Source organism: Marmota monax, unplaced genomic scaffold (assembly GCF_021218885.2).
Source record: "Marmota monax isolate L192 unplaced genomic scaffold, Marmota_monax_Labrador192_F-V1.1 WCK01_AAM20220418_F8-fsc00006, whole genome shotgun sequence".
NCBI lineage: Eukaryota > Metazoa > Chordata > Mammalia > Rodentia > Sciuridae > Marmota > Marmota monax.
Genome location: NW_026693712.1, coordinates 9463912 through 9474724, shown reverse-complemented (window position 1 = coordinate 9474724; position 10813 = coordinate 9463912). Strand labels below are relative to the sequence as shown.

Here is a 10813-nt window from a genome sequence, read left to right as displayed (position 1 = left end):
CTACTCATTTTTTCCCTCTTCTATCTTTTGTTGTTGTTTGTTTTGTAAACAGGGCTTAAAATGAAAGCCTCACACATGCAGTGCAAATGCTCCAATGCTGAGCTACATCCTCAGACCTTTCCTTTTATTTTGAGACAGGGTTCTCCTAAGTTGCCCAGACCATCCTTGAAATCCTGAAGCCTCCCAAGTAGCTGGGACTATAGGCAAGTGCCACTGTGCCCCGCTGAAATTCTTGAGGGTAGAATTCTTAGAGCTCCTATGGCCAGTGATGGCTACATTATAAGGTCCAATAAATTATTATTTCAAACATGGATATGCTTGGTGGATAATTATTCCTATAACACTGGCTCATTTCTAGAGTATATCTAGCTGTCCAGAGTCAACATGGTCTGTGGTATCAATAGGTTGGAAAAAGTCTCTAGTGAAAAGATGTGTGATGAGGTAGATTTTGTGGTCCTAGGCAGTTCGTTCCTGGTTGGTTGCTTGAACAAGTCTCACATCCTATGTCTCTTCCCCTTTTCCTTGTCTTCCCTCTCAATCTCTATCACATCACAGAATTTACAAGTGGCTGCTCTTAGGGTTTCTTCAGTTGACTGTTTCCTTTATGTCACCCACCTGTGCCCTCTGGTGGTTGAAATTCCAAGAAATAAGGCCTCAGCATGAACAGTTAACATGAACAGGTCTGTAACCTTGGAACTAAATTATCTGAGCCTATTTGTGCTTTTGTACTCTCTCTCTCTCTCTCTCTCTCTCTCTCTCTCTCTCTCTATATATATATATATATATATATTTTTTTTTTTTTAGAAAAATTAAATGATAAGTGAAAAAATGCATGATCGGAAAGCAATCTTAAATTTTCTTCCTTTTGAATGAAAGTGCCCTTCTTGAGTTACAAAGAAAACTCTTGGGAGTTATCATCTGGAACACTGAACCCAAGAACTGCTAATGGAAGAAAGGATTGATTAAACCAATCTCTGATTCTATATGATGGTTAAGTTCCAAATAGGAATAGATAGTAATGACTATAGGTAGCATTTAAAGAACACTTAGTCTTTAACACTTTTTTTGTTGTTATTTATTTTTTAGTTCTAGGTGGACACAATATCTTTATTTTGTTTTTATGTGGTGCTGAGAAACTAACACAGTGCCTCACGCATGCTAGGCCAGCACGCTACCATTTGAGCCACATCCTCAGCCCCCTGACACATCTTTTAATCCTCATGACAACACAATTGAGGTAGGTACTGAGTTCTTGCATACTGGCTTATGGAGAGGGTTAATCAACCGGGGCAGAAATGTAATTGTTACTCAAATGGAGCTAGCTTGACCAGAGATTCAGGGAGAAGCCACAGAGGGTCTAATGAGAACAGGCCAAGAAGGGATACTATCAACCACTTTTAATCTAAAAAACAAAGTACCAAGCCAAAAACCCTAATATCCACTAGAATCAAAACCTTAGCCAATGTAAATTAGACTGCAAAGGACTCTGGGATATGATTTTCATCTCCTAGATCTATATCATGATGTTAAGTAAATCAAGAATGCTAGATTTCCTTTTTGTGAAAAAAGTTTAAGCACATATGTCCTGAACATCTATTCTATCTAAGGCCTTTTTAAATAAGTTCTAATCAGTTAAACATGACTGTAGAAAGCTCTTTGATTCATTGTACACAAATCGAGCACAATTTTTCGCTTCTCTGTTTGTACATGAAGTAGAGCCACACCATTCATACAATCATATGTGTACTTAGGATAATGATGTCCATCTCATTCCACCATCTTTTCTACTCCCTTGTCCCCTCCTTTGCCACACCCAAAGTTCCTCCACTCATCCCATGCCCCCCATCATTATGGATTAGCATCCACTTAGATAAGGCCTTTCTAAAGAAAGTTCTCTGTGTACAAATAGAGGGGAGAGAAAATAAAATAAAATCCTGCAGTGGTTTTTTTTTTTTTTTTTTGGTGGAAAGACACAGGTTTAACTCCATATAAGAGACTTCTTCATTATCAAAAACCAGATTATGACTTGGATTGGAATTGTATTTGAGGTGATGATACAGAAAAATTTTGTAAATCCTTTCATATAGAATACATCACTCCCTTTTCCCAAGCCATTTTCTTATATAATCAATGCTGCTTTAAAAAACAAGGTAGCTTTGACATATTACATGTGTATTGATTTCTACTTCAAGGTTTATTGATATGCCTAAGATGTACCTAGCACCGTGTTAGGCACCATTATAAAGGCTAACTGGTCTCTGCTCTCATGGGACTTACAGTCTAATCAAAGAGTCACAGAACATTGAGAAAACATTTAAGTGCTTAACTGAGTGGTAGAGACAATGAATCTCTACCACTATGGGATGAGGGAAAAGCATAGAATATGTGCTGGTGTCTTCAAGAAAAAGGATTCTACTTTTTTTCCTTTTCCCCTGTGGCACAGCAGATTGAACCCAAGGTACTTTGAGACAGTCTTTTTTTGGGGGAGGGGTAGTTCTGGAAATTGAACCGAGGGGTACTTTACTACTGAGTTACATCCCCAGCTTTTTTAGTTGCAGATGGACAAAATACCTTTATTTCATTTTATGTGGTGCTGAGGATCAAACCCAGTGCTTCATATGTGCAAGGCAAGCACTCTACTGCTGAGCCACAAACCCAGCCCCCTTCTCAGCTTTTTATTTTTTGAGATAGGGTCTCACTAAACTGCTGAGGCTACCCTCAAACTTATGATCCCACCTCAGCCTCCTGAGTCACTGGGATTACAGGCGTGCACCATGCGTGGCTAGACACAGGGTCTTGCTAAATTGCTTAGGTTGGTCTTGAATTTGGAATCCTCTTGGCTTAGCCTTCTGGGTAGCTGGCATTATAGGCCTACACCACCACGCTAGGCTCAAGTTAGTTCTTGGAGAATGTGTATGGCCTAGCTTGATAGAGAGCAGGGCAAGGCATTCTAGTAAAGGCATAGAAGCAGCAATGTGTATGAAATGAATGATGACAAGGCCTGTTTAGGCAGCAAGGTGCACATTGTGCTGCACAACCAAGTTGGAAATTGCAGTCAACTACCTAGGGAAATAACACTCAGCTGAAAAATCTGGTCTTTCATTTTTGTAGACATTTTAGAGCCAACACAAACACTTAGGCAAAGTAAATGGCTTGATGCCAACAGACCTAACAATATGTGCAGAAAGGGACTGCAGGAGGTGAGGGAAAGGATTAGGAAACGTGTCTGTAATCCTGATACAAGAAGATGATGAGGGCAATTAAGGAGCTAAGGATGAGATATAACCACAGGATTTGGCTAGAAGACATTGTTTCCCTTTTCTAAGTGTTAATTTAAAACATGTACAATACTTTTAAATTCTCATACTAATTTGTTGAAAGGAAAAATATCCAAAATAAGCTTTAAAAATCTATATAAACAAATATTTTTTCATGATTGTTGTTTTGTTCACTGTAGAAGCAATACTTTCTATGATTAATCTGCTTTATGTGTTTCAATTAACTGCAGAAAGAAAAATGAATTCCTGTGGGTTTCTGAAATATCTACAAAATCATTCAGGGTGGGGGCAGGTTTAAAAAAAACCCACCACCACAACATTAACAGGTTCTGTGTGTACCCTCTAGAAATGAAATTTTATTTGTCTGGTTTACCAGGAGTATATTCTAGAATTATAAAGAATATTAAGAATGCCTTCTCTAGGGCTGGGGATGTGGCTCAGTGGTAGAGCACTTGCCTGACAAGCCCTAGGTTTGATCCCTAGTCCTGCAAAGAAGAAAAAAGAATGCCTTCTCTATAGGGAAGAAACTTTAATATAAATCTGATTATAAATTCATGTAATTTTAAATAACTCAGAATAAACTTTGATTTCTCTGAAGAACAAGCACAAATGGAAAAAGGCAATTTATGGAACAATTTTAGTAGAGGGAAAACGTAATGTGCCTTCATTTTGATTATACGGTACAGACTGGATTGAGAAGAGTGAGGGACTGGGGCTGTAGCTCAGTGGTAGAGGGCTTGCCTAGCATGCATGAGGCACTAGGTTTGATCCTCAGTACCACATAAAAATAAACAAACAAAATAAAGGCATTCTGCCCATCTACAACTACAAAAAAAAAAAAAAAAGAACAGTGAAAAAAATCCAAATCAGGGTGTGATCCAAACACCCCCATAGGAGTTATCTAACAAACTCCCCTTTCATCCTGTCTAGAAAGTGAGAGGCACATGATCCTGATTAACAGGATTCTCTTTATTATACCTTCTGTCTCAGAGCATATCCATGTCCCTTTTATGCTCTTTATTTCCCTATACTCCAGCTTCCTAATAATTATATGTTTAAAGCACTATGGATATTTTAATGAGCTAGATGGCTCCTGTTAATTCCTTGGGCACAAACATATGTACCTCTACTGAAAACCTGGATAACTTTTGGGGCATCAAGAGGATAGCTAAGAAAGTTCTAGAGTTAACAAATCAGCAGAAAAGAAGGAGCTAAACAGCCTTGGAGTAAGAACAGCTGACACTTTTCTTTTTATACAGCAATGGAGAGTATTGAGAAGGCCATCTGAAGAGGAGGTACTAGAATCCAGCTATGTCAGTGGTTCTTTAAGTATGGACCTTGGATCATCAGGTGAGGACTTACTAGAAATGCAAGTTCTTGGGTTCCCTCTGAGACCTACTGAATCCAAAATTTTGAGAGTAGAAGTGATTCTGATGTGAGCTAAACTCTAGAAACCACTGATCTAGACTTGTTGGGAAGTAGTTGACTCTGTGTCCATAATGCACTTGATTTTCCTGTGGTTATTTCAGTAGTTCCAAACTTGTCTGTACATTGGAATCATCTGGGGAAATTCAAAACTACTAAATGCCTGTGACCCATCAACAGAGACTGTGATTTAACTCCTCTGGGATATGGCTTGGGCTTTGGAATTATTAGAAGATCCTCAAGTGCTCCTAAGGTGCAGCAAAATTTGAAAACCAATGTATTAACCAAAAGGGAACACACATATTAGTCAAATTTCATTCCCAAATTCTGTTCAAGTTTCCTTATTATCTCTGAGTACTGAAAAATTATCATAATAATATTGCTTTACTTAAATTAGTTCAATATTCTATCTAAAGAAATCTTTATTCTTGAAAAATATTTTCCAAAGTAAAAGAGGCAGTTAATTCCTACATTATTTTGCTTGGAGAAAATCTGTAATTTGGGAATCAGTAAGACTTTGTGTCACTTTTTTCATTAAATATTCATCTATTCCATTTAGTTGCCCAAAAATAGCATCAGGAACCCCTGCACAAGTGGAAAGGAACTGTCTAAGTTTCTGTACACTTGAGATGGCTTCTGTGATAGTGATTTTTGGCTGCTCTGGTAAAGAAACATCCTCTTCCTCATCTTCACTTCCAGCTTCAGCAGTATTTTTGCCAGTCACCATACCCTGGATGATCTCTGTGTCCACTAGCTCTTGAGAGATGATGAGATTATCATCAGCAGTGACAAAGTCCTGGAAATTTACTTCATTTGGGACACATGTGGCAACAGCCACTGAGTGCCACAACTTTTCAATAGCAATGTCTGGTTCTTTGGCTACCATTTCTGCATCAGAATCTGTAAATTCCATAGGGATGATGCCCGCTTTCTGCCAACATTTCACCACTGTGGGCTGCTTGACTGACCACCATGCTGCAGCAATCATGTCAATGGCCTGCTTGATGTCCACTTTTTCTTGATCTTTATTGCCACTGAGCTTGAAGAGGATCTGTTTTAGAAGATGACTCCTATATAGCATTTTCATGGTGTGAATTATGCCAAGATTCAGTGGCTGCAGGACAGCAGTACAATTTGAGGGCAGATATCCCACCTGAATCCTTTCTAAGCGTGGAAGCATGTTGTGAGCAGAACAGTTGTCAATAAGCAGGAGGATCCGGCGTTCTGCCCTCTTCATCCTGGCATCCACTTGCATCAGCCACTCATTAAACAGGTCCTGCGTCATCAATGCCCACTGGTTGGCTCGGTAATCACAAGGCAGGGAATGGACATTCTTGAAGCAGTGTGGGCTGGGTGACCTACCAACAATCAATGGTCTCATTTTTTCAGTCCCTGAGGCATTGCAACAAAAGAGTGCTGTCAACCGCTGCTTTGCTTTCTTGCCCCCTCTACAATGGTCCCCTTTAGCAGCAAGTGTGTGCTGGGGAAGCAACTGGAAAAACACTCCTGCCTCATCAGCATTGAATATATCATCTGGGCTGTAGTCAGCAATTAGCTTTATAATTTCCCCTGCATGCCACTCGTTAACTTTATCTATTCCTAGACCATTCATTAACCTGTCACCATCCTCTCTACAGACAGCGTTCAAAGCAATTCCATGGCGATCTCTAAATCTGTTCAGCCAACCCACACTTGCTTGAAAATTGTCATAGCCAAGCATGTTGGCCAAGTTTAGTGCTTTTTTCCGAATCACAGAACCAGTCACGAGAATGTTTTTGGCATGGATTTCTTGAAACCAAGCAAAAACAGCCTTATCGATGTCATCATAGAGAGCATTTCTCATCCTTTTCCTTTGGGGCCCCACAGATGCTTTTCGCACTTTTTCTTCAAATTTGGCTCTATCCTTTAAGAATGTAGATAATGTAGAAGGAGTGATACCAAATTCTTTTGCCACATCACCTTTTCTTTTGCCTGAGTCAACAGCTTGTACAACTTTCATTTTCTCCTCCAGGGAGAACTGCCGACGCTTCTTGTTCCCCTTGTTTGCCATTTCCAGGTGATGAGGACTGGGCCACAACTAACAGGAATGCCAATGTTCTTTCTTGAAGCTTGTTTTGCCACAAGTGTGGAAAACTGAGAAGACAAAAATGGAGTATCTATCAGGACCTAAAGATAATGAACTTCCCCTTTAAAGATGGGTTCAGATTTTTAAAAATCCTATGAGGAAATTACGATGTTAAAGTGAAAAGAAGATAGGATTCATGCTACTGACTTTTTGTCAGTAGTAGACTACTTCCACAGACTCATAGAATGTTTGAAGCAGAAGGGATTTTACAGATAATCTGGTTTACTTAAACTTTCCAGCCTCAGTAAAAATGGGAATAACAAGATCTATTTTACCTGCTATGATAATAGATTAAGATAGGTGATGAAAGAGCTTTGCAAGTAACAATGAAGTATAAAAATTCAAGGAATTATTTATCCAGATTGTTTTATGGATAGAGAAAATGAGCCCTGCGGAAGGGGATGACTCAGATTAGTGCTGTATCCACCACTCCACAGTCCTGCTTAAAATTCCACCAAAATGAGCTCTTCAAAGCTTTTGTGCCATCTGGCTTAGTTAAGATTCATTTAATAAATGTTTACAGGTGCCAAGCAGCAAGATGAACAGAGTGAAGGTCTCTACCCTTAGGAAATATAAAACATGATGGGAGACAAACAATAAGTAAACAGATAAATAAGAAAATTATAGTGTGGTTAAGTGCTATGAAGGAAACAAACTATGACAGGGAATAAAAGGGGAAGATAATATTTACAAAGGGTGGTTAGGCATGGCCTCACTGAGAAGATGGCATTTAAACTGAGATTTCCATGAAAAACAGGGGGAAAGGAGAGTCTAGCAAAGGACATAGCATCATTAAAATCTCAAAATCAGGAAAGAGCTTGAGGTATTCAGGAACTGAAGATTTGTATGATTCCTAGTCTATGACAAAGGTGGAGAACCAGACCATTCAAATATGCTGTAGTAAGGAGTTGATATTTTATTCTGAATGCAATAGAAATCCACTGAATAGGCAAGGGAAGGTCATTATCTCTTTTGCATTTAAAAAGACTCACTCTAGCTCCTTTTGTAGAAAATGTACCGAAGGGGCAAAGAGACCAACTAGGATACTGAGATGCTATTGCTGACAACTAGGGCAAGAGACGATGGCAGAAATGATGGGCAGGTTATAATTTAGACCCTTTCTGGGCCTCTTTTCCCATTTTAAAATGAGGAGATTAGACTCAACCAGGTAGGGCATATCAGAATCTGATGTCCAGGCCTGACCTAGGATCTACTGAATGAGAATTTCTATGAGGAAGTACAAAATTTTGAAATGCTCTAAGTGTAATTCTTATATGTCCCATGTTTGTAAACCATGGGACCAGATGACCTCTAAAGTTCCTTCCAAATTGAAGTACTGGACTCTAGTTAGGTGATCCAAAGAAAAATGCCTTTAGAAACCAGAATGGTGGGTGGCAAAGTGAGTAGAATTATTGAGATATATTAAGTGAGATATTTGGAGAATGTTGTCGACTGTGTGCCCTGTCCAGAGCTCTTAAGAATTTAAAACAAACACTTTCTCTGCCAAGTCTGGTCAAATAAAATATCATCCAGGAATAGCAGTTTTGATAATTGCCTGCTTAATTTTATCATGAGTCCTCACAGACAGAAGATGCTGTGCCTCTATGTAGTGACTGTCCCTTCCCAAAGAGAGATTTTACACCATCTCCACAAATCTATCCTTCCATTCATGGCATCCTGTATGTTTTCAATGCCAGCCATATAGAGAGGGAGCACAGCGAAGATATGCCCTGAGTGTGTGAAATACTGTAACAGAGGTTATAGAGTGCCATGTGAACACAGAAGTGGGGATAATCAACTGGAATGGGGCACGGACGGGGGCACTTCAAAGAGAAAGCAATGTGCTGGGCCTTAAGAAATAAACAAACTAGAATTACGAGATGTAAGGAAATATGAGTTAAGGCAATGAATTACTATAGAAAATAAAATGTCATGGTCAGGCATGGTTGGGTTGGGGGGAAGCAGAACCAAATCACAAAGGCCTAGTTAGGACTCTAGCTTGATCCTGGGTGCAGTAAGAAGACTTTGGTTAGCTGGGCACGGTGGCACACACGTATATTCCCAGCAACTCAAGAGGTTAAGGCTGGAGCCTAAGTTTGAGGGCAGCCTCAGCAATTTAGTGAGACCCTGTAAAAAATAAAGAGGTCTGGGGATGTAGCTCAGTCATAGAGTTCCACTGGGTTCAATCCCCAGTACCACAGACACACACACTCACACGGACAAAAAATAAATATAAAGCAGCCTTTGGAGGGTTTTTATAGAATGGCAAATCAGATTTGTACTTTAGAAAAGTCCTGTTGCAGGGTGGAGAACCTAATAGGTAAAATCCATTTTCCTAAGAGGTGCTCCTAAATCTGAAGATAAAAGCAAGCTAGCTTAGTGGACTGTATGCAGCTTGAATGTTAATTTGAATGCAACAGGAAACTACTGTAGGACTTAAAAAAAAAAAAAGAAAAAGCTTATTGCTGTGTGAAGAATGGAATTAAAAGGTGTTGGGGGAAAAGCAGGCATGTAGCTCAATGATAGAGTGCATAAACAAGGCCCTGGGCTAGACCCCAGCACAAAATTTAAAAAAAACAAAACAGTCCAGACAACAGATGAGGTGGCTTGGATTAGAGTAGTAATATAGGAAATAGTGAGAAGTAATCAGCTGAGGGTTGTTTTTGCAGGCCTTGTGGTGGTGAGGATATGAGGTCAAAGAGGAGTCAATGACAACTCTCAGATTTCTGGTTTGAGCCTGAACAATCCAGTGGATTGTGATGCTATTTACTGAGATGGGAACCAAATATTGAGCATCTACTGCTTAAACAATTTGTGAAGCACTTTACATACTTAATACTGCTTACTTGTGGCAGGGCTAGGATTCAAATACAGAAAGGCTCATGACAAAATTAATGCTCTGAACACTAAAAAAAAATGTTATATCGTTTGTTCTGAATATTATTGATACTGAAAAGAGACATGTAAAGAGAATGAGGTGGAAGCCAAACCAAAGTTTTGATCAACCTAAGAAGTTTGGTTAATTTTTCTTTTGTGGGGAGATCTCTCCCATGCTAGGCAATGGTCTACCACTAAGTCAAACGCCCAGATCCAGAAGTTTGAATTTTATTCTAAGTGAAAGACAAGATATTGAAGAATGTTAAGCATTTAACATGACAAGACTTACAATGCAAAATGATCAATCTGATTGCTGTGTGAATAGACTGTAGAGAGACAGCAGAAGTGGGATAGACTGTAAAGAGACAAGGGTGGAAGTTCAGGCAGGAAATGATGTTGGCTGGGAGGTTGGTGATAGACGTAGACAAAAAGAAGAAAGCAGATTGTAATTACATGTGCAAAATAGTGAGGGTCGTGCATGAACTTGTTCAAATATAGCACAATATGTGACCCGGGAGACAATCCAGTCCAATCCCTGATTCCCGGAGCCTCTCCACACTCCAGGAACTTGGCTTGAGTCATTCCAGGAACTCACTGTCGTTACTGTCCGTAGGACAGTGGAGACGGATTGTGGACACATCACCGAAGTGAGAGAGGGGATTAATGTGGCCTCAAGTATCAACCTATCCTGAATGAGGACGGGCCGACTGAGGAGGGCTGGGGCACCTCGGATGCTGCTCTGCAGAGGGTGGTGCGGTAGGCTCCCCAGTGCCCGACGTGGCTCTGAGACGTGAGGCGGGGCTCTATCCCTCACGCGTAGCACAGCCCCGCCCCTGTAGTTACCTGAACGCCCCACTGCAGTGCCCCGGGGCTAAACGGCCGGGCACTTCCACAGCCGGCAGCCACACCTTCCTCCTTTGCCCGGGACCTTTGGCCGGAAGCAGTCCTTCAGTCTTAACAGCCCCACTCAAAACCTCTAAACGATTCCTTTGGATCCACTTCCCAGCTAGGGCTAGACTGTTGCGCTTGCGCGAGCGATTTCACGCAGTCACGCGCCGCCGGCCACTTCCGGTGCGCCGCGAGGGCCGCCGGGACGGGTCTCCCTGGC

The 10813-nt window shown here is 40.5% G+C and overlaps 1 protein-coding gene across 2 annotated transcripts; it reads right to left on the bottom strand.

The window, feature by feature from the left end:
- Nucleotides 1–978: 978 nt before the first annotated feature.
- Tigd6 (tigger transposable element derived 6) lies at nucleotides 979–10786 on the bottom strand. Of its 2 annotated transcripts, none has more exons than XM_046460475.2 (2): nucleotides 10549–10786; nucleotides 979–6836 (listed from the first exon to the last, which is right to left on the bottom strand). In XM_046460475.2, the coding sequence occupies exon 2, from the start codon at nucleotides 6751–6753 to the stop codon at nucleotides 5176–5178; it is 1578 nt and encodes a 525-aa protein (XP_046316431.1). In that variant the 5' UTR covers nucleotides 6754–6836; nucleotides 10549–10786; the 3' UTR covers nucleotides 979–5175. The 2 variants fall into 2 exon arrangements, with proteins under 2 accessions (XP_046316431.1, XP_058440208.1); XM_058584225.1 differs by lacking the exon at nucleotides 10549–10786 and adding an exon at nucleotides 10217–10487.
- Between the last annotated feature and the right edge of the window lie 27 nt (nucleotides 10787–10813).

Bases quoted from the DNA above. Each gene is read 5' to 3' on its own strand.
- Tigd6 (XM_046460475.2), bottom strand. From the start codon at position 6,753: ATGGCAAACAAGGGGAACAAGAAGCGTCGGCAGTTCTCCCTGGAGGAG.